The sequence below is a fragment of the Lepidochelys kempii genome, chromosome 10, assembly GCF_965140285.1.
Source record: "Lepidochelys kempii isolate rLepKem1 chromosome 10, rLepKem1.hap1, whole genome shotgun sequence".
NCBI classification, from domain to species: domain Eukaryota; kingdom Metazoa; phylum Chordata; order Testudines; family Cheloniidae; genus Lepidochelys; species Lepidochelys kempii.
In genome coordinates, this window is record NC_136389.1 from 23,707,590 (window position 1) to 23,734,211 (window position 26,622).

The 26,622-nt window shown below is 42.9% G+C and overlaps 2 protein-coding genes and 1 long non-coding RNA gene across 22 annotated transcripts in view; 2 read left to right on the forward strand and 1 right to left on the reverse strand.

The window, feature by feature from the left end:
• CLEC16A (C-type lectin domain containing 16A) overlaps window positions 1-3,792 on the reverse strand; it is a 188,109-nt gene extending 184,317 nt beyond the window's left edge. For 14 of the 16 annotated variants that reach the window (XR_012161151.2, XR_013636404.1, XM_073362451.2 and 11 more), the window contains exon 1: window positions 3,561-3,792. Coding sequence is in view for 13 of the 16 variants with exons in the window: in XM_073362451.2 (XP_073218552.1) it covers window positions 3,561-3,640 (80 nt within the window). In the remaining 3 variants the exon portion in view is untranslated. Of the gene's footprint in view, window positions 1-740; window positions 977-1,025; window positions 1,137-3,560 lie in introns of those variants that run through there. The other 2 variants (XM_073362443.2, XM_073362444.2) reach the window with 2 other exon arrangements.
• On the forward strand, window positions 3,788-8,330 carry LOC140918338 (uncharacterized). Its single transcript, XR_012161152.1, has 3 exons — window positions 3,788-3,922; window positions 5,605-5,807; window positions 7,857-8,330. It is a non-coding gene; the product is annotated as an uncharacterized LOC140918338 (long non-coding RNA).
• A 1,335-nt stretch (window positions 8,331-9,665) lies between these two features.
• DEXI (Dexi homolog) lies at window positions 9,666-25,630 on the forward strand. Of its 5 annotated transcripts, XM_073362456.2 has the most exons (3): window positions 9,666-9,715; window positions 10,137-10,947; window positions 24,946-25,630. In XM_073362456.2, the coding sequence occupies exon 2, from the start codon at window positions 10,331-10,333 to the stop codon at window positions 10,610-10,612; it is 282 nt and encodes a 93-aa protein (XP_073218557.1). In that variant the 5' UTR covers window positions 9,666-9,715; window positions 10,137-10,330; the 3' UTR covers window positions 10,613-10,947; window positions 24,946-25,630. The 5 variants fall into 5 exon arrangements, with proteins under 5 accessions (XP_073218557.1, XP_073218558.1, XP_073218556.1 ...); XM_073362457.2 differs by lacking the exon at window positions 9,666-9,715 and having other exon boundaries at window positions 9,760-11,126; XM_073362455.2 differs by lacking the exon at window positions 9,666-9,715 and having other exon boundaries at window positions 9,760-10,947.
• Window positions 25,631-26,622: the final 992 nt, after the last annotated feature.

Here is a 26,622-nt window from a genome sequence, read left to right on the forward strand (position 1 = left end):
AGGCCACCTGGCCAGTGGCTTGGCATGAGCAACTCTAAGGCTGGTAACTATGATAACAACCTTGCAGAACCTGTGTGTGTGTGTGTGTGTGTATGTATGTATGAATGAATGTGTGAATAAATAGGAGATTGAATGGAATGTTATAGCTATAATTAACTGCTTACTACGATTCTTTCTGTATTCACAATAAATGTGGCATTTTGCCTTTTCCCCTTTAATAAGATCCTGCTGGTTTTTATTTTATTGGTATAACACCAGTGCTCTTCAGTCCTGACCTGCAACATCCGGATCATGCCTACAGAGAGGCTGATGTCAAACTGTGCTATGGATTAGTGGTGTTGATAACATACATGCAGCAATTACTTACTTGGTGCCTGTTTATTCCAGTTTAAAAATAGGAAGATGCACAGAATATATACCACCACCAATGACACTAACTATGATTACCAATTAAGGATTTGCAAATCCTTATTCATAAGAGAAATCCCTTTGACTTCAATGAGACTTACTATGGGGCAACGACTATTCACATGAGTAAAGATTATCAGGATCAGGCTCTAATACAGTACACCAAGAACTGAGTCCTTGTTCTCAGTGTATGGTATGATTGCCAAAAACAGTAAATGTGATCAGTTTGTCAAATACCACTAGCTCAAGATGTTGTGGTTAACTAGCAGCTCATCAATTGTAATTTAGGACATTTTACAAGAATGAATGGATAGTTCATATATGACACTCACTTTTTGTTCCTGATATGACCGATCAAATTATTATTTCCTGAAGTATTTCAGGAGTCTTCTATTCAGATAAATTGAAATGTATGTTTTAGATGAACTATCATGGTACTGTACTGTTTAATACAACCATCATTGTGGTATCCGCGTATTATCAAAATCACAAAGCAAACATTCTGTCACAAAGATGATGGCCTCCCTATTTGTCTTGTAAACAGGTGGGAGTGTGTCATAAGTATACTTTCATCATCTTCAGAGATGTTATTGGGGGAAGCTAATGTAAAAAGATACCATAGTACTTTCAGAACAACAGGTAATTCCAGTATCCAGTGCATGGTCGTTTCAATGCCATGGATGAGCTGCTGGAAACCTTAATTTCTGATCCCTGCAAGGTTTATCCATCTAAAATATCATGTATAAAGAGAGGAAGGCATCAGAATAATGAAGTAACAACTTTAATTTTCATGATAATGCTTGCTAAAATGATACCTACACTCAGAGAAAATACTGAGATGGAAAGAGGTAGGCCAGGGGAATTTGTCATTTTGCTTATTAGAATATGTAATGAATAGGTGAATGGATTTTTTCAAGACTAAGTAATATTCATCACTGACACGTAGAAAGCTTCTCCTGGCAAATAAGGAGATAAAAGCCATCAATTACAGCAACAAGGTAGGTAAGGTTTATGGATCAACTTCTGTTGGTAAAAGAGACAAGCTTTCGAGCTTACACGGAGCTCTTCCTCAGGTCTGGGAAAGGTACTCAGAGCACCACATCTAAAATACAAGGTGGAACAGATTGTTCAGCATAAGTAAACATATTCTAAGGCTTGGTCAACACTAGAAAATGAGGTTGGTTTAACTATGTTGGTCAAGGTGTGAAAAATCCACACCCCTGATCAGCATAGTTAAACCTACCTAAACCCGATTTAGACAGCACTAGATTGACAGAAGAATTCTGCCATTGTCCTAGCTACTGCCTGTCGCGGAGGTGGACTACCTAATGCCAAAGGGAGAACCCCTCCCCGCAGCGTAAGTAGTGTCTACATTCAAGTGCTACAGTGGTGCAGCTATGTTGCAGTAGCATTTCAAGTGTAGACTAGCAATTCAAAGTGAAGTGGCACATTAACACCCCTGCAGTGGTAGGGCAAGGGGGCGGAGGTGTTTTGTAGGTTACACACTGTTGTAATAAACCATACATCCAGTGTCTTTGAGGAAAAGCTCTGTGTAGCTAGAAAGCTTGTCTCTTTCACCAATATAAGTTACTCCAATAAAAGATATTACCTCATCCCCTTGTCCTTCAAATATTCTGGGACCAATACAGCTACAACAAACACTACGAGCAACTATTACAGCAACATGTAAGCTTTCATTTAAAAAAAATTTCTAGGCTGTTCTGTTGCAATAAAAACTTTTCAGAAGTAAACTGAAACAGTGTTTTGTCTCAGCCTACCAAGAACAACTCAGTTACTGCTTCTGTAGCTTTCCCAAACAACCAGACTGTGAAATTAGCAAGGCTATTCAATTTCAAAGCTTTTTTTCAGAACCAGGTGGGAGCAACAGGAATGGGTCAATTTCATTCCCTCCTGGCTGGGGAAAATTTTGAGCTATGGTAGAGTCCAGAACCTGAATTATTCAATAGAGAGAAGAACCTTTACCTCACTGGTTTTCTTACAGCAGCCAGGAGTCTGGAGAAGGAGTAAAGAACATCCTTCACACACATTTTTACTTCCCGCAGGATCTAGAGTCATCGTGCAAGAAGAAAACTATTTCCCCTTTCCAGCAGCCAGTTACAGTGCAGGGACTTCATATTCATTAGACACCCCCTACCTAAAAAAAAGAGCTCCCATTCAAGATTCCCAGTACCTTCTCTCTCTCTATCAGCACCTGGTAATGGGGATTAAGGCCTCTAACCAAGGCACTGGCCCCTGGGCCGTGCTGAAAGACGGACCACTCTCTCACCACTTCGATGCCCCAGTTAACTACGTCTCCCCATCTCTACCATGCTGGTACTCATCTAAGGTTACCACCTTTTAGACTTTGTTCTACAGAACAAGTTTATTGCATTATAAAATCATAGCTTTCTCTTTTCATGCTGTGCCACTACATCACCACCCTGTAGATACTTAGGAACATCCAATCACCTGCAAGGCAAAATCAGGACTGGCGGGGGAGAGGGAGGTTGCTGGGGGGAGGAGAAGTGTATATGACCTAATCAGTAGTTGTGAGAACTCAAGAGGACTGTAAGCAATATAGTTACATGAATATTCACAGAGATATGTAAGACGATGAGGAAATATCATTCGTACATGTTTACAATAGCAGCCCCGAGTGAAACTCCTTCAGAAGTCATTACTCTTCCACAGCCACAAGACTCACTCAAACCCCTGAAGGCCTTGTCAGCCCCTGAGTCTGGAGCCCTCCATTGCAGACTCCTCCAAGCCTCTTCAATCTCCCAGTCCACACACCCCAATCCCACCAGAGAGGTCCCAGCTCCAGAGACCCGCTTGCCATAGAGCCACAGGGGTCCCTTCTGCCTCAGTGAAGCTGTGAGCTCACTGTCGCTGAGACAGAGCAACCCGAGCTCCCCCAACCCTTCAACCCGAGCTCCCCCAACCACACCACAAGCACCCCAAACGCCATGGACCTGAGCCCCACGTTGGTCCCACAGGGTCTCCGACCCGCCCCCCTCCCTGAGTTATCTCCTTGGCCCCTCCGCCCCCACCTTAGCCCCCTGCACACACGCTCCGCCTCAGTCCCCCCCCCGGGGGGGCCCTACACACACACACACACACACACACACTCCGCCCCCGACACACGCACTTACTTGAGATGGTCCAAGGAGTGGATGCTGCGGGCGGCCTTACCGTGCCCGCCACCCACCCAGCTGCGGGAGCGGCCGAACATGCTGGCGGCGAAGAGGAGGCTGAGGGCCGCGGGCTCTAGCCGTCCATCGCCCCCAGCGCACGGCTGTGGGGCAGCCCAGCGACCCCTGACACTTACAACCCCGGCTGGCCGGCCGGCCGCCCGCCCCACCAGTCAGCGACAGGAAGAGCAAAGGCGCATGCGCGCGCGTGGCGCGCTGGGAAATGCAGTCTCCCTGCCCCCTTCCCTGCGACGGCCAGGAGACGGTGGACTACAACTCCCAGCCTGCACCGTGCACGCCTTCTGCCGCTAGTTGTGACCCAGGTGGGTGGGAGCTCAGCGGGGGTGTGAGGGGGTCAGGTTTGGGAGGGAGTCTGGGCGCAAGCAGGGTGGTACCCCCCAGTACACAGAACCGGCAAGAGATTTTTAGCCGTTGCGGGGCACCGGAAAGACTTGGGGCTGCGCTCTACTCCTTAAAGCAGCAGAGCGCGGTTAGGGAGGGCATTCATTCTTTAAATGGCTTTAACAGCACAATACAGGTGCTAACAAACTTAGACAAAGGTTTGTTAGCATATATATTGTGTGATTACATTGGTCAGGAGTCCTCAAGAGGGGAGGGGTGGGGGGGGGACGGAAGGTGTTTTTGATTCTGTTTCTGGCCATTGGTCTGAATTATCCATGACATCCATACTGCATCACATCAAGTCCAAATCATTGGAGGAATGCCTCTGCTTGCACTAACCAGAGGATGTTTGGATTCTGATGTTAGCTCAGTTCTGCTGCCTTATAGGAACCAGGTGTTGTCCCCAGTGTACATAGAATTTTTTTTTTTTTTTTTTTTTTGCAGCCAAATTAGTCTAACATGCATTTTGTTAACTGGAACTGGAGCAGCAAAACAAAGAAAACAAATGCCTCATTTCCCACCTTTGTGGGTGAGAGAACTGTAAGTGAAGATTATAATGCCAGACATGGACGGCCTTAAACCAGCTGCCTCAGGAATCTGCCAAGAACTTGGCTGAAAATATGTCCCTCATATTAGCAATGGAGCTAAAACTTATCACACACCTGCCCACCTTTATTCGAATGAAGATCCTTCTGATCTGACAGCTCAGGCATTGTCAGTTTCATCCAGAACAATTTACAAACTTGAAATCTAATCCTGTAAACATTTGATCAATCCCATTGAAGACAATGGGACTATTTGCATGACTGGACCACTTTTGTGGGCTGGTAAGAGTTTCAAGAATCTGTTCCTATAAAGGAAGTTGAATCTCCCATTGAAATGCAATGTTTGGGTACAATACCATAAAGCAGTTTAGGATACAGTTCTTCTTAAAATTTGTCTTTTAATAAGTTATACATATGCTGAAATGGCTCCTCACCCAACTTCCATATTCCATATAAACAGACTGAATACTACATATTTGGGGGGAAAGTGAGTAGTTAAGCATGTTGATGTTTGTATATACAAAGAGAGTTGTAGGAGGGGCTGGGGTGGGGAAGAGTCACATGGAGGGTCACGTGAGAAGATCACATGCCTCCCCCCCCACCCCCTTTTGTCCCTTCCATGAGTGCAGTACTGGCAAGGGATGATTTCTGCTTGCACCACTGGAGGGAGTGAAGGGTGCAGGGAGAGAGATGAGGTGTAGAGTGGGTTTGGTGAGGCGAGGCCCCTCAAGCATGGGTTAGCAGAAATGGTGGGAGGGCTCACATTTTGGGAGACACCGTCTGTAGGGGGCCACAGGTTTGGGAAAGAGGGCTGGCTTTGTCCCAAGCTATGGGGAGAAAGCAATACTGCTTCATCCACTGCTTTGCCAGAGTGTGCACACCATGACAAAAGAAAATCCAAAAGGCCTCAGCAGAGTCTAAATCCACAACCCTCAATATAAACAATCTAACCCCTGTTACTGTACAAGAAACAAAACCTGTCAGTTAAATATGACTTAACATCAGTAATCTCAAAGCACTTTACAAAGGAGGTTACTATCATTATTCTTATTTTACAGATGGGGAGAATAAGTCACAGCGAGGTGAAGTGACTGTCCAAGGACCCTTAGCAGGCTAGTAGCAGAGCCAGGAATATAATCCAGGACTCTTGAATCCCAGTCTAATGCACTATTCAGTAGGCCACACTGCCTCTCCATACCTTTGAACTGTGTCCTCCCATCATATTCCAAATGGAAAAATGAGAAAGGGACCAGCTAACTGAGTATGTATGGTGTCTTAGTTTCTTATGTTTACTTTGTGGTGGATGTGACACAAGTAGTAATTCTATAAAATGAAAACAATTCTCTCCAGAATTCATCAGAAATATCCCTTTATGAAATCAAGTATTTCCCCTGTTCTTTCCTGTCTACGTTTCCAATTTTCAAAGAAAAGGTATAATTCTCCATATAAGCCTAGCTTCTTCTAAGTGTTCTATTTTGGCATTCTCTTCTTTTAAAGGAAAACAAAGGCTCTGGTCCTGCAAATGCACACGAGCTTTACTATACACACACGTGTTTCAATGGGATTAAATGTGCATAAAGTTAAACACATACTTAAGTGCTTGCAGAATAGGAGCCTAAATGATCAGAACCTATGTCTGACTTGCTATTGTTCACTTTAATGCCCTCTAGTTTTAGGGTCAAAATAAACTGAAGATTTGGAATACATCCAACGCCTAGCAAGATCCTGGAGAGCAAATGATGTTTTGAATGTCTCTTTCATTCTCATTTCCCCTCCCTCATTTTAGTAGCTGTTTGTTGCCTGGGCTTATATCTAGCTAAACCATCCACAGACATTCCATTCAATGGGAAAAATCTGTAAAAAAGATTTCATAGAATCATAGAAGATTAGGTTGGAAGAGACCCCAGGAGGTCATCTAGTCCAACCCCCTGCTCAAAGCAGGACCAACCCCAACTAAATCATCCCAGCCAGGACTTTGTCAAGCCAGACCTTAAAAATCTCTAAGGATGGAGATTCCACCACTTCTCTAGGTAACCCATTCCAGTGCTTCATCACCCTCCTAGTGAAATAGTTTTTCCTAATATCCAACCTAAATCTCCCCCACTGCAACTTGAGACCATTGCTCCTTGTTCTGTCAACTGCCATCACTGAGAGCAGCCTAGCTCCATCCTCCTTTGAACCCCCCTTCAGATAGGTGAAGGCTGCTATCAAATCTCCCCTCACTCTTCTGCAGACTAAATAAACCCAATTCCCGCAGCCTCTCCTCTTAAGTCATGTGCCCTAGCATTTTCGTTGCCCTCTGCTGGACTCCCTCCAATTTCTCCATATCCTTTCTGTAGTGGGGGGCCCAAAACTGGATGCAATACTCCAGATGTGGCCTCACCAGTGTTGAATAGAGGGGAATAATCACCTCCCTCCATCTGCTGACAATGCTCCTACTAATGCAGCCCAATATGCCATTAGCCTTCTTGGCAACAAGGGCACACTGCTGTTTCATATCCGGCTTCTCATTCACTGTAATCCCCAGGTTCTTTTCTGTGGAACTGCTGTTTAGCCAGTTGGTCCCCAGCCTGTAGCAGTTTTCTGTCCACCTTATAGTCCATTAATCCAATCCATACTTTTTTAACTTGTTGGCAAGAATACTGTGGGAGACTGTATCAAAAGCTTTGCTAAAGTCAAGATATATCACATCCACTGCTTTCCCCATATCCACAGAGCCAGTTATCTCATCATAGAAGGCAATCAGGTTGGTCAGGCATATTTGCCCTTGCCATTTATTTTGATTTATTAGAAAACAAAAAATTTTTAACAGAAAGTTCTTCCTAAGGAACAACATTGTAATCTTTAATTCGTGCAACTTCCTTATGTACCAAGATCTGATCTGACAGTTTGGCCTGTTGCCATTACACCTCAGTGTGTTAGCCTTTCAAATGAAGCAGTGTCGGCCTCATTTTCGCTTGTCTTCAGGTGTCCATCTTATTGATACTCTGGTGATGAAATCAGTTTCCATCCGAATTACAAGACCGATCCATCTCCAACGCCTCCTGGCAATGATGGTGCTTATAGATCTTGGTTTGAGATTGTTCTGGGCCAAAAGATACAGAGGATTTTTCTGAGGCAGGTTGTATGGACTGAAGACAGTTTGGTCATGTCATACTTTCTCATTCCCCAGCATTCTGCACTATAAAGTAGTGCTGCAAGAACGCAGATCTGATAAATCTTCAGTTTGGTTTTGGTGTTGTATTTTGATGATTTCCAGACTGTATTTAAGCGCCTGAAGGTGTTCCTGACTTTATTGATTTTGTTCCAGATGTCCTAGCTTGTTCCACCATCCTGGCTGATGGTGCTGCCCAAGTTTGTGAATGTTTCTGCATTGGTGAGAACATAGTCCTCTATCCATACTGGTGATGGTGAGACAATATTAAAGGTCATGATATCTGTCTTATTGCGGTTGATTTTCAGTCCAATTTGCTGGCTGAATGCATTGGGTTGAGTTGTTTTTTCTTGTATATGGTGTTGGGTATGTGATAGGAGAGCGACATCATCTGCAAAGTCCAGGTCTTCAAAGGATGAGAATAATATTCATTTAATGCCTCTTGGCATGTCTTCTGTTGTATGCCTCACTACCCAGTCAATGACAATGTTGAAGAGGATTGCAGACATGACATACCCCTGACATACTCCTGTTTTGACTTCAAAACTGAGCTCACTGTAATCAACACTGCATGTAAAGTTGAAATAGAAGCTTTTGATGACATTGATTAAACGGAAAGAAATTCCATATGCCCGCAGAATGCGCCATAGGTTGGTCCTGTGAATGCTATCAAAAGCCTTCTCAAAGTCTATGAAATGTATGTAGAGTTACCGTTGCCATTCTAAGTACTGTTCTATTATGTTTCGTAGAGTGAAGATCTAGTCTGTGTATCCACGCCCTTCCAAAAACCAGCTTGCTCTTTTCTGAGAATACTATCAAAAAACAGAGTGGACACTCTTAATTCAGGTTAAACCTGTTTCATATTGATGTAGCTTAACTCAATAAGGAACTGAACTGAGATAAATCAAAATAACCAGGTTTAAATTAAGCTAAGAGTTTCCCCATAGGGGTTGGCATCGGTTTCACTAAATCAGTTTAAAATCACATCCTTAATTATGTTTTGAATATAGACAAGGACTTGGTCAGTATTATATAAATGCCCAGCATAATGTTAAGGGACCTCTACTGCTATAGGTGCCATTGTCAGACATAATGTTAAAATAGAATTATTGACCATTACTGGTAATAAGATACCATAGCACTTTTCGCAAGAGTATGGGCCCTGGTTTACTGGCCAAATTCCAACTCAAGTAATTACATTTTACTTACCCAATTGTTTCAGCCCTTAGCTGTTGTGCATTGTTGTGCACTGTTAAACAGAAGCCAAATTCCTTCCCAGAGTGGCTGCTTTAGTCATGGGTATTTAATTCCTAAATATTCTTTACCTACCTCACAGTGAAATGTGCTATAAAAGTGCACCACAGTATTTTATTATTAAGGCGTTTGACATCAGGGGAACCAACAGTTCTGATAATCACATAGCATTTAAAAAACTCTCAGATTCCGATGCCAAGAGGTGATCAGATAAAGTAAAAGGAATTGGAATAACTCACTGTAAATCAGCAATATAATATAAAAGCTCCTAACAATTTCTAATCTCTCTCTTTCTCCCCAAGCCCCATCTCATCCTGTTGGCTAGTACGAGAGAAGAAGTGCTTGTGATAACTAGGAGCACAGAATGGCCTCAAGAACCAAATGTGTATATATATGTTCTTAAGGACAACGTTATAGTAAAGTTGCTAGAAAGGAAATCGTGTGGTTATTCCAAACAGGGAAGCAACATCTAAACAAATAAATATTGTTGCAACTTGCTGAGCCTTTACTGATGAAGCCGCCACCGGGTCAGAAAGCCAGGGAGCCCGCAATCAGTACCCACCCCCCAGGTGAAACGGGATTTGACTGTCAACAAACCAAGCCCCTGCTGTCAGTCAGTGCCTCATTCAAGCCAATCAGCAAGACGGGGAGGCTGACTTGGGTGGGCGGTCTGCGCTGGAGGCAGCAGTGCTGAAAGTGAAGCTGGGGGACCCACAGTGCACAAACAGCTGAGACGCAGCAGCATGCAGCGGAGACAGGAGGTGGGGGGGAAGGAGGAGGAGGGGTAAGGGACGGGGGAGGGGGGTTCCTGCTGCGGAGGCTGGCGGCGGGTGGGATCGCTGACTACAGGCAAGTCCTAACAACAACAAGAGCGAGCCTGCACCTTTATTCCCCCAAAGTTTGCAGCCGGGAGGACGAGAGAGCAAGCGGCAGGACTGCAGCAGCCGCGGGGAAATGCCTCTGAAGAAGCTTCCTCCAAAGGCTGGGCTGCGGCAGTGCTTCTGAAGCCAAATCTGGCCACATTCTTGCACGGGAATTAGGGGGGAGTGGATCAAGCGGATCTCTTCGGGGATTTGCCGTTCCTGCTCCCCTTGCGGGCCGTGGAAGGACCCCCCCTCTCCTCTCTCGGTCTGGGGTTATTGGCACTCATTCCGTGTTTCTTATTTTACCCTCTGTTTGAAGCTGCGTTGTGTATTGGCCCCCTGCACAGCTGGGCGCCCGCCGCGACGCTGCGTTTTCCGCTAATCTGAGCGACCACCCTCTGCTTGCTGGTTCTGCACAGCTGGGCGCCCGCGCCAGCTGTTTCTGCACCTCTGCACACCAGCAGCCAGCCCCGGCCTCTGGAGAGCCGAGGCAGTTCTACTCAGCACAGCTGTATGCCCGCCGCAGTTTCTGCACATCTGGATTCGCTGGAGTCTTGGGCCTTCCATGCGCTGCTGGTGCTGCCCTATATGTTTTACGTGGGCTTGTTCTTTGTCAATGTGCTGATTCTCTACTATGCCTTCCTGATGGAGTATATCGTCCTCAATGTAGGGATCGTGTTCCTGCCTGAAGACATGGACCAGGCTCTGGTGGATTTGGGGGTGCTCTCAGACCCTGGCTCGGTGCTCTATGACACGGACAGTGAGCTGGATGTGTTTGATGGGTATTTGGAATAACAAGCAAAAAGAGTGCAGAAAGTGACTATGGAATAACCCCCCCCCACACACACACACACACACACGGCAAGAATTGGAGGGCTTCTGTTGTTCTTGGTAGCCATGGCTAAGGGATCACCAGACCCCTCTGCTGTCCTTACATCTGATTTCACTCAGCGCGGCATCGTGTGCCCAAAATGGCCCCACCAATGCAAGTGTCAGTGGGGGGCTGCTGCCTCTCGCTGAGGTGCCTAGGACCTGCCGCTGCTCATGGGATGGGAACTGGAGGCTGCGGCGGAGGCCCCGGTGGGGAGCTGGAGGCAGACACAGCGGGCCCTGCTGGGCTCCAAAGCGCTGTAAGTCATTTCTTCCAGCTTGGTCTGTATCCTCATCATCAGAACTTGCAGAACCGGAAGTTTAGGGGATCTGTCCCCAGCCCCCGTCACCCAGCGTACCATTCTGTTTAGTAGGAGGCTTACCCGAGTTCCGGAAACAGCCCCCTCCCCATAACCGCTGGCCTGGCACGTGTGGATAGGTATTGGCTAATTTTTTGCTCACGTTCATGTAAATACGCATTGGGCTGGGAGGAGGGCGCGATTTCGGGAGCGCAGTGTATATCTACTACTCAAGCACAGGTCTCCATTTGTTCCTGGTGCAAAGTCTGGCGTACACTGCAGCCTGCAGGGAGTCCGAAAGGAAGGACGAGTTGGCTCTGCGAGGAGTTTACACTCCGATGCGACTGGGAGCTGGACGTAGATTAGAAAACAGGGAGAGCGTTTTAAAATTAAATCCTGCATCCCATGTGTGAGCTGGTGGCCTTTCCACACTACATCGATATGGTAGAGTCTGTAACTGTGCACCGCTCGTGGGGATGAGATACTGCCCTCATCTGCAAGCGTGTGCAACCAACCCTAGTGACTTGACAGAATTTGGCTCTGTCTAGATGGGTGATCTCTGTGTTGCTTCAAAACAGATCGTTTGACGCTAAACTCGGGGTAGTGGTTCACACTGAGCCGTCTGGCGTTCCTTTGGCAGCATGTCTTGTAATTGACATAATTCAAATACATATACACTCCTCTAATCAGATTTCAGAATGCAGCATTTAATTGTTTGGTTCCTGGCTCCAGCCTCTTCCAGTTTAACAGAGCAGCTCCTTTAGTTCACTGGCAAGGGAATACAGAATTGCAAAAACTGGTTCTAGTCTCAATACTGCTGTCCCCCACTGACTGGTATATATAGTATTGTCCTTAAAGGACTTATTTTTAGGTGCTGAACCCCTGAAGGGCCTATTGACTCAATTAGACTCAACAACTGTGATGATCAGGCCCCTAAAACTTCCTGGGCTCTGACCACAACTTATAACTCTGGCCTAGAAAGGCCACAGCAGTCAGTTAAAGACTCAGAAATTCTAGTTGGGGCAGGACAAATATTTTGAATCAGTACCCTTCTTTTAAAAAGCCTATTTGTATTCATCCTGGATAAATGTGAAACCTACACAATTAACTGTTATTTGCAACTAATACATGATTTCATATTAGTCAGCCAGGAAGCATTTTAGGGGAGGGAAATCATTTAGTCAACTTAATTTATTCTAGTACTTGTGATTTATTCTAAACAATTGAAAATTGTAAGGAGTAAAGACAATTATGAAAGGTGCAGTATTTTAAAAAATATTGAAAAGTGATTCATTAAGAAACTCAGTCTTTTTAATCAGGAGTCCATGTGTGTAGTCAAATTAGCCAAACTTCTTATGTTAAAGAAAACAAACTTTAAAATGGAAACTTATTACCAAACGTACTAGCAGGATTTTGATCTAAACAATAGCATATGTAAATATATATATACAAATGAGCATCTTTGCAGAAATATCAGTTGAGTTTCTTTAGCATTTACAAAGATAAAAAGGGGAAACTGCGACAGAATTTTTGAGGGGGAAAAGTTACATTCATAATAGCAGCCATGAAGGAATACTATACAAAATTCCCTATAAAACTAGTTTCAGAGTAGCAGCCGCGTTAGTCTGTATTCGCAAAAAAAAAAAAAAAAGGAGGACTTGTGACACCTTAGAGACTAACCAATTTATTTGAGCATGAGCTTTCATGAGCTACAGCTCACTTCATCGGATGCAGCTCACGAAAGCTTATGCTCAAATAAATTGGTTAGTCTCTAAGGTGCCACTAGTACTCCTTTTCTTTCTATAAAACTAGGTGTCTCTAAACAATTTACAAATATTAAAAACTATCTTTCATTATGTCTTTGTCTCTTACCAAAGAAGAAATTAATTTTGCCTGGTACAAGACTGAGCAATGAGTTCTGTATCATCTTCAGCAGTAATCTGATTACATTACGGAAGCAGAATTGGGCCTGGTCAGGAGACTTACATGGAAAAGTGCAGGAAGTATTGTTAGTGGTTCAGTGGATAGCATGTTTTTTGCTGAGTCAGCACAGAACAAATCGCACTAGTGGCCATCCATAATAATTAAGGGCTCAGTCCTGGTAAGTGCTCAGCTCTCTCTCCAACTTCCACAAATGTCAATAGGAGGCAATCCTAAAAAGATCCCACACATTTTATTTTTGCTAGTTGTATACTGACCCAGGCCCAGCTTGTGTAATTATATTTTGCCATTCTATATTCCCCCTGAAGTTTAAGGTGCAGAAATTGTTCTTCATTTCCTTTCCAAGAAGCTGTGCAGTGTTACAGGAGCTGACTTTCAGTCCCCATCATTGGCAGCATTTAAGTGATGGATGAGTAACCCTTTTATATACAGGGTAAAATTATGTCCCCAGGTATTTGTACATAACTCCCACCAAAGCTAACAGTCTAGGAGGTGCGTTGGGATCTTCCAGGAGGATGGATACTATTTAAAATGAAAAATGGTGTTATATAATCATAGTATACCCCTCTGGTTCCATAAACAGGGGTTTGCAAAACCTGGCTGAATGCACTATGGGGCATAAAAGGAAGAAAAGGCAACAAGCTCACTGTTGCTCCTGCCCTCTGCATGTACTCAGAGCATCACCTATGGGAATTCTGTACAAGATAGTGCTGCTCACCTTATCAGCATTATCTCTTACCATGCTGTGAAATAAAAACACGCATGCATGAGGCTGAAGGGTGATTTCCTAGGAGGGATGACACAGGGAATTCTGAGCTCTACCTGGATCTTGAGTTACCTTGGGAGATCCGTAGGTATAGGGAGCCAGTCCTCCTGCCTTGCCCCAGAAGCGTGTGGCACAGAACAATTCACAGAAAACTCAGCAAGATGAGGCACAGAGTTGCTATCAGAATTGACTAGTACACAGGCATTACCTTTTCCATTAAACATAAAATTATAACATGGTCCCAATCCTGATCTCATTGATGTGCATGGGAGTTTAATCAAGGTTTTCTGTGGGGCCAGGAACAGGGCCCATTGTGATTAACATATTATATTCTGGTTTTACGTTTTCATCCTTCTGCATCTTGCAAAACCACCTTTAAGGATTTCCCCTATTTTCTTTTCAATCCAGTTCCACTGCTCAAGCCCTCAGGTCAGCAGCACCATCTTCCTATGCAAGGAAGACTTTGTCAGATTGCTGCTAAAGCCTATCACAATCATTGCTTAATTGTTCTTTGAGTTCAGCATGGAGGCACATGAAGAACACTGCTCTTCCTCACAGTTTAAACTCATTGCCTCTGTCGCAAATGTTCCAGTCCAGAGATTTTTCTCTTAATTAATGGGCTTTTTTTTTAAACAGCTTGTCATCTTGCTTTTTTCCCTGCATTTTCCATATTATTATGTTTGTAGAGAGGAAAAAGTAAGAGCTGTATTAGACGGACTAGTGGTAACAAAGTGCAGTGTACATATAAAGCTTGGCAGCCTTCCTTTGTTTCCATCATCATTCTGTTCTTGTACAGATAAAAAGGAACCAGTTAGTGGCCAGTACTCATTTAAAATGAGGTCTTACAGAAAGTCTAGTTTTCCTATTGTGTGTCCTTGTCTAGACAGGAGAAAAATCTCTTATACAGCACTTGGTCAGGACACCTGCTTTCTAGGGATGTTTTAAGCTGAATTCCAGAGGATGATAAAGTGCTGCTTAATCAGAACATTGTTAGTATAAATCCTACTTAATGGAGATGAATTTAGCCTGTGCCAAGTGGTTAAATGGTGTTTAACATGGTGTGGCATTCTAAATCCAGGTCATTTAATACAGAAGTATAAAACAGAGATATAAAATTAAGTAATTTAGCATTCTTTTTAAAATCTGTAATATTTTATTTAATTTTAAGTGTTTCCAGATTTTGTTCTCCCTTGGGACAGTATCTTAGGGCTTCCCAGTTAAAGACCTAATGCTGCAGCCAATATTCATGAAAAACTCCCATTAGCTTCAGAGGGAGTGTGATGGGATTCCGACACCGCTCACGGTGCCTCTCCCTGGCCATTCTGGGGGTCAGCTCTGCCAAGTGCTTCACCCTCCTCAGCAGTCTCTACCCACCTTTTTCTCTGGAGCCTGTCTCTCCCTCTTGGAGTGGCAGCTTCCTGTTTGTGGCTTGGCTCTCCAGCCAGGTCACTAAGTTCCTCCCCTTTGGGTAAAGTCATAGTCCTTGTGGATCAGCTGTCCAGCTGACATCTCCAACTCTCTGTGTCAGGGGAACCCAAGCCCACCCTCTGCCCTGGGTTCTGGCCAAGGGACCCTATCACATACAGCCAAGGCCTGTACTGTGCTAGGCCTTGCTGCTGTTTCCCTGGTCTTCTTCCTACATCACTGGCTCCCCTCTCTCTTTGGGTTTGCCAGCCCATTCTCCTTCCCCTCAGAGGGGCAACTATGGTCTCCTTGCTACTTGCAGCTCCTGGGCTTTTTACAGGCTCCTCTTGTTCCAGCTCAGCTGCGACTGCCTCTAATTAGTGGCCTCCTTGTAGCCTATAGCTCTCCCCTACTGGACACTTAATTGGTCAGTTAGGCTTCCCTGGCCTAATTTACCCTCTCAGGGGCTGATGTGGCAAATACACCCTATCACAGGAGTTACAGACTTTTATGGACTGCAGAAGTGGGGCCTTAGAGGAGTCTACTACACTTGATTTATTTGGAGAACTCTGACTTTTCTATATCCTCTCATGTAGGTGGCAGGGCTTGGGAGTTACAGCACTAAACATTTTGAAAAAGCTTCCTGTCCTATTTAAATAGAATGCATATTTTAAGAATCCTGTCTACGTAAACTGAATTGCAACTGCAATTGCTCGGTGTCATCTGTTATTTTAGGTTGAGTGTTCTGAGCTCTGTGATGTACTTGAGGTCTACTGGAATGTGATTGTGTAACTGCTCTTCTCTTTGTACATCCCTGAAAATTAAATGTGACTCATCATGAGGTTATCAAAGTCAGCAAAATATTTAATAGAAAAATAATGTATTTAATACTTTATATACAATAACAGCATAATAAGAAAATTTTAGTATCACTGGATTATTATTAATTCCTTTTTATGAGCAAAGTCCTGCATTCAGAAATCTGAAATGCAACATTTTAGTTGCATACCAGTTTTTAAATCCCAAATCAGGGTCAAAGGAATAGCTTAGTTCGCTCCTACTTCAATTTGGGATTACAAATGTTAGCTCTCTTTAATCATTAGCACTAAATGTTACATTTATGAAAGCCAAGAGATTTCTTATTATTTGTACACAGCTGTGTAAATTGAAAGCTTGTTATAACGTCATTAGTTTAATGTGAAGGATAAGACCTCTGGGTTCTGTTCCACATTCTCCCATGGACTCTGCCCCGTCTGTAAATGGGACTGCCTATGCAATTATTTTAAGATCCTTTAAATAGCAGTGCTATACACACACAAAGTGCCTACTAAAAATAAGTGCCCTGTTTATATGAGGCAATGTGGTTCAGTGGACAAGGCATTGGATAGGGAATTAGAAGAGCTAGGCTCTTGTCTCTGCCCCTGACGTACTGTGTGAACATGGTCACTTCACTTACTTGGGCCTGAGTTTCCCCTAACTGTAAAACAGGCACACTAGGTGAGAAGGTGGGGCAGGAGGGTGTAACCATTCCGGCTGACAGCATCAAAACTCTTCTCTCTTTGGTTCCCGTCGATCAGCTCAGCAGCGCCAGTGGGGCCGAAGGAAGCCCTTCCTCTGCTTTCTGGCTTGTATCAGCTTCAGAGATTCCTTCATCTTTACATGTTTTAGCTTTATGTCATTCTACACGACGTCTGTCCAGTGGATTCTTGATCTTCCTCTCTTTCTAGTTCCTCGCTCACTCTGGTATGTATAGCTGCGTGTGATATCCTTTCCAGGTCCATTCTTGACACAGGTCTGATCCATCACAGTCGCCTTTCCTGAAGCTCCCGTAACAGCATTATTTCTTGCCCTAGCCATTTTTTTGTCACTTCATTTTTTATTTTCTGCTGTCTTGAATCTCTCAATATTCCTATTAGCTAATTCACTTGTGCAGTCAATATCTTTAGTTCCTTGGCTTTCCTCATATGCCAGCATTACAACCTGTATAGCTTTATCAGCATGGCAGTTCTCTCAAATATGCTGATTTTCATTTTAAGCAAAATGTCTTTAGCCTTCCAGAGCTTGCAGTTTTCTGAATGCTGCAGCACCTAATCTGAGTCTTCTTTTTATGTGATCTTCACCATTCTCATTCTTCCATACTAGTTCTCCAACGTGCATGCATCTGCAGACACGGTGGGTAGGTAACCAGCCAGACAATGGTCTCCTCTCAGGGCGAAGCTTCAAAAGGTTGGGTCTTTGCATGACCGGAGGTGGTAATTTGCATTCCCCTCCCCACAGATATTTCCTAGGCATTCCACTTAACTTTGTTTGTCTGACACATTGTTTAAAAGAGTCCTGTGAAGGTCATAACACTTCCCAAGGTTTACCTTTGCCCCCAGAGATTACATACAACCCCACACTTATACATAAACTTTGCATTTTTAATACAAAATGGACACCAAAAATACTTAAACTTAATTCAACAAGGTTTGTGCAGGATATTACAGAAATTGCCATATCTGTCATACTCTAGTCTAATTGGCATTTCCTACCATCAGTGGTAACAGCAGGCTTTAAGAGCAATAGTTGAGAATTTTAGAGCCGTGTAAGTGATTTGGAGGCCCAATTCCCATTATAATTTATTATAATGAAAGGGAATTAGTGTTCAGATCCCTTAGCTTTGAAAATCTTAGCCAAAATATAGCCCATATAGAGATACTATTCAATTTCAGCTCAAGCTACTAGGAATTCTGCCCTAGGTAGAACCTGAAGACAAAGTCTTGGCTAACTGAACTGGATTGACCCCTCAAGGACAGTAGCTACAGCCCGTCAAACATCTCCATGCACTGGTTTGACACCTGGTCCCAAGACATTTTCTAGAACGAGCACATTCAGTTGCATATTGCAGGAATGGAGGCAAATGTTTTATGAGCTTTCCAAAAGTTACTGTTAATGTGAGTCAAAGGTAAATGAGGCAGAGGAAATAAATGAAGATTGAGTTTAGGATCAAAAATGCTTGAGCCCGGAGCGTTTTCATCTATTAAAAAGCACCAGAGCACAAGTGATTTTAAAAGCAAACTTATTTAAGGAATTTTCATATTTATTGTGTTAGAGTCCTTTGCTAAGCAAATACGCTCTAAGTCACCAGCTCACTTTAATGAGAGGGGACAAGTGCCATTTAGCATGGTATAATAGCCATATTGTCAAAGGAATAAAGGAATGAATCCAATCTAATCCTTCACAGAAAAAGGCATCATTTCTTTAGGAGAAAGGACTATATTAATATTCCCTTTCAGATGGCAATCAGTAGTTCTAAACTTGAAGAAACGAGTCATGTGTTTACAGACGCTTAGCCTGTTGATTTGGGCAGCTTAGATCTCTTGCCTCTATCGCCACACAAGGGTGTTGAAACTTCATAGCAATGGAGGGTTTATTTGGGAAACCCAGAGTCCCAATCAAGCAAGCACTGCCCAGAGATGGCTACATTTTTCTGTTAATCTATGCTAATTATAAGCTCCCTTTCTCCTCACAGGCATGGAAGTTTAGGTATGTTGTCTGCCACCTCCTTTAAAGAAGGTAGGTGAGAGTTTTCCATGGTCTCCTTTGAGGCTATCCAGCTGTGTGCAATGGACAGTCTATTTCTCCTTTTCATTCTTACTGTTACATAGAGTACTGTGTTAAACACTAAACAAGCAGTTTAAACAAACTAGCAGTTGTGTTAAGTCTGTAGAGAAACACAATTCAAGTTTTGGAAATCTGTGGAGAGCCTAATCTGGGAAGGTGAATTTCTTTTTTCTCTGTCAGTATCAGCTAAAAACTGGTCAGAATTTAGCCTTTCAAATTTACAAACCATGCTCTTTTCACGTGGCCAGTTAAGTGCATTTTTCTCCTAAGGTTTTGTTAAGAGATTAACCATTCTGTTAAAGATCCCAAATAGATCTTAACAAATAAAAATTCTACCATCTGGTGGATGTTGAGAGGTTTAAAAATCTGACCTTACCAAAATGAAACTGCCAAACTGACAGGAAGAGGCTGCATGGTGGTCTGAACAGACAGGAAGAGGCTGCATGGTGGTATGCCCAATTCTAAGCTCTCCCTTTCTTTCAGGATTATATCAGGAATTAGAAGGAATACAGTGCTGGATACAAAATAAAGACTCATCATTTCCTCTGCATTGTTATGACCTGGAAGGAACAGCAACTTCAAAGACAGAATTAGCAAAAAGAGCATGACTTATTTATTTTTAATATATTGGTGTTATGCTTTCGCAGCTGAACTATTATATGCTTGCTGGTGTTTTTATAGCAAGTAGGATGACTGCATTTATAAGATCTCAACAAGATTTGCCCCCTTTTGTTTTCCATCACTAAAGTTTAGGTTCAAATTACATTTGAAGGATAGATTATTTTTTAAACAATTGAATAGAGAGGCAAGACTCGAATATGCTGGTCAATTCTATCATTCACACACCATTTAATATCTGCTACTATAAATTACTAACTTGGTCTAGCGGCCTATAGCTATATTTGAAACATTTGTGAGGCAGCCCTCTTGTGTGCTTTGGTAGTAAACTGCACAGGCTCAAACAAATTTTGCTCTGTTATGTCTAGGCCAACTCACTGGAGTTGCACAAGAGTAAAAAAGAAGAGTTCGCTCCATATATAGCATGCTAAAAAAAAATCCCTATATTCTCTATAAAAAGAAAAGGAGTACTTGTGGCACCTTAGAGACCAACCCATTTATTTGAGCATAAGCTTTTGTGAGCTACAGCTCACTGCATCGGATGCATTCAGTGGAAGTGAGCTGTAGCTCAAGAACGCTTATGCTCAAATAAATGGGTTAGTCTCTAAGGTGCCACAAGTCCTCCTTTCCTTTTTTGCGAATACAGACTAACACGGCTGCTACTCTGAAACCTATATTCTCTATAGTGCAGCAAAAATGTTCAGTTCAGCCTGGAAAATATCACTAAACAGATAAACATTGACGAATTAAACTCTTTATTAAAACTTATTCCATCTATTCTTTGTCCTTGGTTTAAATAGCAAGGTTATAAAGAGTGTTTGATGACTGTAATAGGACTTTATAGATCTCTTCAGTAAGGCTACGATTTTGTCATGTAGGTCGTGGAAATCACGGAATCCGTGACTTCCAGAGACCTCCATGACTTCAGCCCTGAAGCACTGCAGGCAGTGGGGGGACCCTGCAGCTCCCGGCCACTGTGGGCAGCGGGGGGGACACACTCTGATTGCAGCTCCTGGCCGCCGAGGGTAGTGTGCTCTGCAGGCAGCGGGCAGCCTGGGGACCCCTCAGCTGCCCCACTGCTGCAGGCAGGGGGGGACTTCAGAGCCCCAGCAGTGGTAGGTGCTGGGGCCTTCTCCCTCCCCATTTTGTCATGGACATTTTTAGTCATGGGCTTCTGTGAATTTTTCTTTATTACCTGTGACCTGTCCATGACTTTTACTAAAAATATCAGTGACAAAATCTTAGCCTTACTCTTCAGTAGTGTTTCTCTTTAACTCATTCCTATGGCAGACAAACTCGGTAGAGAAATACCGCATTAGACAAAAGACATGCTTCCTAGTACTGCTTTTCCATCTCCTGTGAGTGTGAAATATAATTCCTTCTAATTGATGATCAGGTGGGTTAAGATTCCTTCACAAGGAAATCCTCTCTCCCAAACTCATCTGGCGATCTCCATGAAAGGAGAAGACTTGTCCCCTAGCAGGTTGCTCTACAGAGTCTATTCCAGCCTAATGGCTGACATAGTTTCCAGAGTCCTAAAATCCCCCTCTCTGCTGGCAGAGGATCTGCCTAGCAGTGGATCCTTTAGCCTGACCTTCTATGCATCCATACACCTTTGCACACAGCCATACAAAGACTCCAATCCCCTATAGAGCTGGGCTCCATGCTATACCATCCCATACAGTTGGTTTTTTAAAAAATCCTTCATCCGTTACTATAATATCTCAGTATCTGACCAACTCCTTGTATCACTTCCCAAAATCCTGCCTCCAACGGAATCATACCAGGTGAGGGCAGGATTAACCTCTAGCTATGGTACTGAATCCTCTTTGATAGTTTTCTTGCACATTAGCCTAACAAAGGCAGGTTAGGTCAGGTGGAATAAATTAGGAGAAGGTGAAGCAAGATTGGTGCATGACTTACTGATGTATTTATTTTTGTCACCAAAACCAGGCAGCTTGTCCTGCAATATTACTGATCCCCATAACAGTTTCTTGGCAGGTCCAGCGATTCTAAAAAAAGAGAAGGACAAACTGAAGTTAGAGGTTATGTGAAATATAGGTAAATTGTAATTAAATCATTATAATACAGTCAATGATAATGATCAGATTAATTGTGTCTGTTTAATAACATTTACCCTAGACACGAGATCAACATAAGTTCCTAAATAAAGAAAAGGAAGGTAATGAGATCATGCCTAATATGAGATGAACTGCCTTGTGTACCTCATGGCTGGATCACCAGGCCCTTAGGGTCACCCCTTTGTAATGATGATCCACACTCCGTTCCAAATCACTTTTTAAACGTCCTTTGTCCCAAGTCCCTTTCCAGGCATTTTATTGTGGGGAGGAAGGCAGATGGAAGGGAACAAACAGGCTCTAGGTTTGGGTATGGTAACTGTTATGTTGGGTTTACCACTTTTGGGCATCTTGGAGAGATGGGACCTGTACTCTGACTGTCTAGAAGACAGAATCAGGAGCTGAGGTAACTGTGAGCACCCAGTTGCAGGCAGAGATATTTTGATTCCTTTCCCAAGCTGTTCTGGAAAGTTGTATGTAGAGGCCACTTGTGGGCACAGGGAAAGCCAAACACCAGAAGTACCAGGTTTGGTTGCGGCCCCACTTACCAGAGCAAAGCTATTATCTCTGGGGACTCTTACTCCCTCAGTCTTGATCAAAATTAAGCAAATGCGTAGCAGCCAGAGAGAAAAATGAAAAGATGGGATTTTCAAAGAGTCATGCTTGAAAAGAGCTGCTCTCTGACAAAACCAGCCTACTCTTTCAAGGTAGACTTAATGGCCCATAAAAGAAAGGTACACACATGAATAGGTTTTTGCATGCAGTTGTGAGCAGGAACTTTTCCTAACGCACTGCACAAATAAAGTCCATATGTTATATGAAGTCCAGAATCATCCCCCAGCCCCCTCAGGAGGTTTGGTTTTATTAACAAAGAAATAGCAATAAGATAATAAATATTAGATCAAAGCCCCTCCATTTGCTTGGTGATCCTCTCTCAGTATTGTTTTTTCCACACTAGAGGCCCTCCCTTCCTAGCAAGCTACTTACCACCTCACTTATATCCAGATGATGGAAGTCACCTGCTTCGGTGAGTCAGCAGAACTCATATAACGCTTTCCCATCAGGATCAACACCTGCTAACAGAATAGGGTTGTTTTAGATAAACATTGCCAGCCTGTTACAACAATGCTACCAGTTACCAGTCTTGAGAGGTGAACATAAGGACAATATTTGTTTAGGTAACAGTTACTTATATACTAGTGAAACTACCAGTATGAGAAGTGGATATATTGTGTCAGATAAATGCTGGATTATCTCAATTTGATAATCTGCTTGCTTTCTCTATCTCATTGACATCACAAAATCAATACATTCTGCTAACTGAGCTTATGTTTGCAAATTGTGGAGCAATATCAAAGTCACTGATAAGTAAGCTATAAATCCTTCTCTCAAGCTTTGAAAAATTACCTTTCCAATCGCAGTCTGAAGAGTTCAGGACAGACATTCATGCATTTTGAATGGCTAATTCCTACACACATTACGATGTACAATATGTTGTATTAGAAAAAGGGGTTGTGAATGTACGCTCTCATTTTCTTACACTCATGGACCCTGAAGTTTAAAACATGAGATTTTGAAGATGACAAAGGTAAGTTCATTTCTTTACCCACATCAGAAAAAAAAAATCCCAAATGTCTAGAAAAGAATGGTAAGCCTCCAGTTTCATTGTCCCGGTGCTCTTTCTCCAAAATGAGAAAAATACTAAGCAATTGAATCTTTTCACCTTCAGGTTCTTCCCACTGCACCTTTGGAGCTCTGAAAACAATTTATTGTAGCGGTTCTATTAGTCTTAAGTTTTATAGACGCTTGTTTTCATTTAATTTAAATTTAATTTGGGGGCCATATTCAAGTTGATAGTGTTTATGAGGGCCTGATCCTGAAATCCCTTATTGCATGTGAGTAGCTCCTTGACGTCCATGGCATTATTTTGGTGTTGTAGGCTTAGGCCTTGAATTAGCATTGGTATGTAAAGTTATACAGCACCTCAATTTTGTTCTCCTCTGTTTATAATGAAAAGGGCATTTTCCTGTTATTATTACTGTATTTTAAGGAGGCAGATATGTTTTGAGATCACTTAAAAATCATAGCTAAAGACAGTAGTTTATACATCTGCATTTCTAATGTACAGAATGCCTCATTTAGCATATTAGGAGAAAAGCTGCCACAGAAGTGCTGTAGTCATAGTTGTTAGGGTCAGGACAGTGTGTCGCCGCAGGATTACACAGCAATTCTCTGGAAAAAGATCCCGATAGCCTGCCAAATGTAGGGATTTCTTTTTAAAAAGGAAATCTGCTATTGAGGTCTGCAGTACTTAGCCATCCATTATGATGTGCTAATCTAAAAACAATCTGTTAGACACCCAGGATGAGACCTATGTGGGGAGTAGTTACCCCACATCTGCCGAATTTGGGGTTCTTTCACTTTCCTCTGAAGCATCTGGCACAGGCTATTGTGAGACAGGATACTAGACTAGATGGATCTAGGGTCTAATCCATTCTGGCAATTCCTGGGTTCCTAATGTCTAGGACATTCCCAATCCCAGGACTTTACACATTTGGAGTCCTGTTCCAAATTAGGCAGAACAGGGATCCAAACCATATCAGCACTCTATCACCAGGTTATTGGCTATTCTGGGTAGTGTATGTGTGTCTCCCTTCCCCTCCCCCCTTGTTTTGATCAGAAATTCCATCCTGGATCTGAGAAACCTTCCCAACAAAAGGTAGGACAAATCTCACCCTTTCCCGTGAAATGTTTCGGTTTTGATGCATCAGCATTTTCCAGTGAAAAACCATTTAATCCAAAAATTCCCACCCCACTCTACTCCCTAACCCCTACTCCTTTGTAGTCTTCCTGTGTCCAGGTATTACTGCTAAAGAATGATGGCTATTGAAGACGCAGGACAACTGTTAGCTATGATCAAACCCCAGCAACAATGAATTTTAGTGCATAAAGGAAGTTTGATTACATGCATGTAACAAACACTTATGAAAGTTGTCAAAGAAAACTCTGGCTGCTTCAAACAGCAGTGAAAACTATGAACAGCACACAGATTTGGCCCACTTTTGCTCAAGCACTTTGGGGCAAGGACTGTCTGAACTTTGTGTATTATACTGTGGTGACCACATTGGCAGCAGCAAACTATTTTTGTCTAAAGAAAACTTTTGTTTGTGAATTTACATTGCGTCTCAGGAGAGATTTCCAAGTCAGTTTAAAATGAGAATAGCACTGTGCTTCTTTTCCGATGAATTTTGGACATGCATAAGTGTTAGATTTATCTGCAGGGCTAATCCAGCCCACTGTTGCATTGACTTCAGTGAAAGAGTGATTTCAGACCTTTACTTGTTTTGGAATTTAACTGGCCTAGGCGTCACTACGAACAGTCTCAACCTTAAACACATATAAGTAGCATTGTCCTCAAAACTGTCTAGTTTGAAATTTTTGCATGCTATTCTTCACCACTTAGTGCCTCTTTGGTTAAACAAAAACCACTGGGGAGTCAAGGACTAATGAGCTAGCGTTATTGTAATAATCTGGTTTTCTTTCAAATAGGTTTGTTGCACACTTGAAAATGTTCCAGGACAGGAATCATGGAACACGAAACTGTGGCCTTGAATGTTCAAAACTAAAAGGAATGTACAGGAGACAAAACGGGCGAGACAATGTGAAGTGGCAGCATCAGAATGTTTCAGCTGTGACTTTTCCCCAGGATTGTTGGATCAGGGTTGTTACACTAACTGCAGTGATTCATATGCATCACCGGGCCTCCTTAGGACATGGCCTTCAGGGACATTTTAAAAAGTGGTCTCTCCATACTTTAAACAAAGCTTTTACTCAGATTTGATAAACTTTTGAATAAATATGTTACCCAAATGGGCAATCTGTATTACTGTTTATGAAGTTCAAATCAGGTCACATGTTGAAAACTTTCCTGGCTGTCAGTTCAGAAGGTCAGTTCTGCTGTTGGAATAGAGCCTAAAACCACTGCAAATTAAATTTGGTTCAGAACAGTATTACAGAAAGGGATTGTTTTGTAAGGTGTGGGTATTTTTTGTTTGTTTTGTTTTTAATTTTGTGAGTCTTGTATTAGGGCAGCAAGAGAGAATCCAGTATAAATCTGGAGGATTAATTAGCTAACAGGATACTTTGCACATTGTTTAAATTCAAGTTCTTATGTACACATGTAAAAGCAATACATTGAAGACTGACCTTGTTCAATTAAAAAGTATGCAAATCAGTTTGTCGGGGGGTCATTCTGGTTTCATTTACACAAAGGAATTTAGTGTACTTTCTAGAAATCAAACTTTCCTAAGCCACTTCCATGTTCTATATAGTCTTTAGCTACTAAAACCTAGATTTTATGGAAGAGAAAGATACCTGAAATACAAATAGCATTTAGAGCTTTTGCATTAACAACTACTTTAAAAAACATCCTTCCTGAACTGAAATCGCAGGAATGATGCAGGTCCTGACTGAAATGCATTAGCAAAGCTGTGAGAGGAAGACTCTTTAGCAAAGGCATGTGTTATTCCTACATGGCCCTGCAGTTCGGACTACAGGGATGTGAACTGTAGTGTACACTAGCATGCTGTGCTGTAGCTCCCCCATTTGGACACCGCTTGTGCAAACTAAAAGGGACATAGTTTGGGTTAATTTAGGGCTTGTCTACATGACCCTGCAGTGTGGACTACAGGGGCATGAGTTGCAGCGCACACCAGACTGTTGCATCGTAACTGCCCCATGCAAATCCTGCTAGTGCAAACTACAAGGTACCTAGTTCATGTTAATGTAATCCCCTTTCCAACAGGACCACCTTAATGTGAGCTAGCTAGCGCATGCTGCAGTTCACACCCCTGTAGTCCGAACTGCCGGGCCATGCAAACAAGCCCTTTTATTCTAATGAGGGCTGAAAGCTGAACAGTTTCATTTCCCCAAAATAGCAAAATCAGCCCCTAAACCAGGTTGATGTACTGCAAGAGCATTGCTACTATAACAGAATTGACCTCTTTTTTTCAGACTTCCTATGTGCTATTGCTATTAGAAGTGATAATATTTCTTTCCTCAGCAGGCAGCCAAGTGTGCATTTTCTTTGCACCCATCTCAGTTTTTCAAAGCCAGTCAGGACCATGTAGGCTGACACTACGGTTCCCCATGAACCAATCAGCATGCTTGTTGAAGGCCGGTTTTCCCCTGCCCTGGGCGCGCTTGCACTTCCATCACATATTTCAA

Excerpts from the sequence above, each read along its gene's own strand:
- DEXI (XM_073362456.2), top strand. The coding sequence starts at position 10,331 with ATGCCCGCCGCAGTTTCTGCACATCTGGATTCGCTGGAGTCTTGGGCC.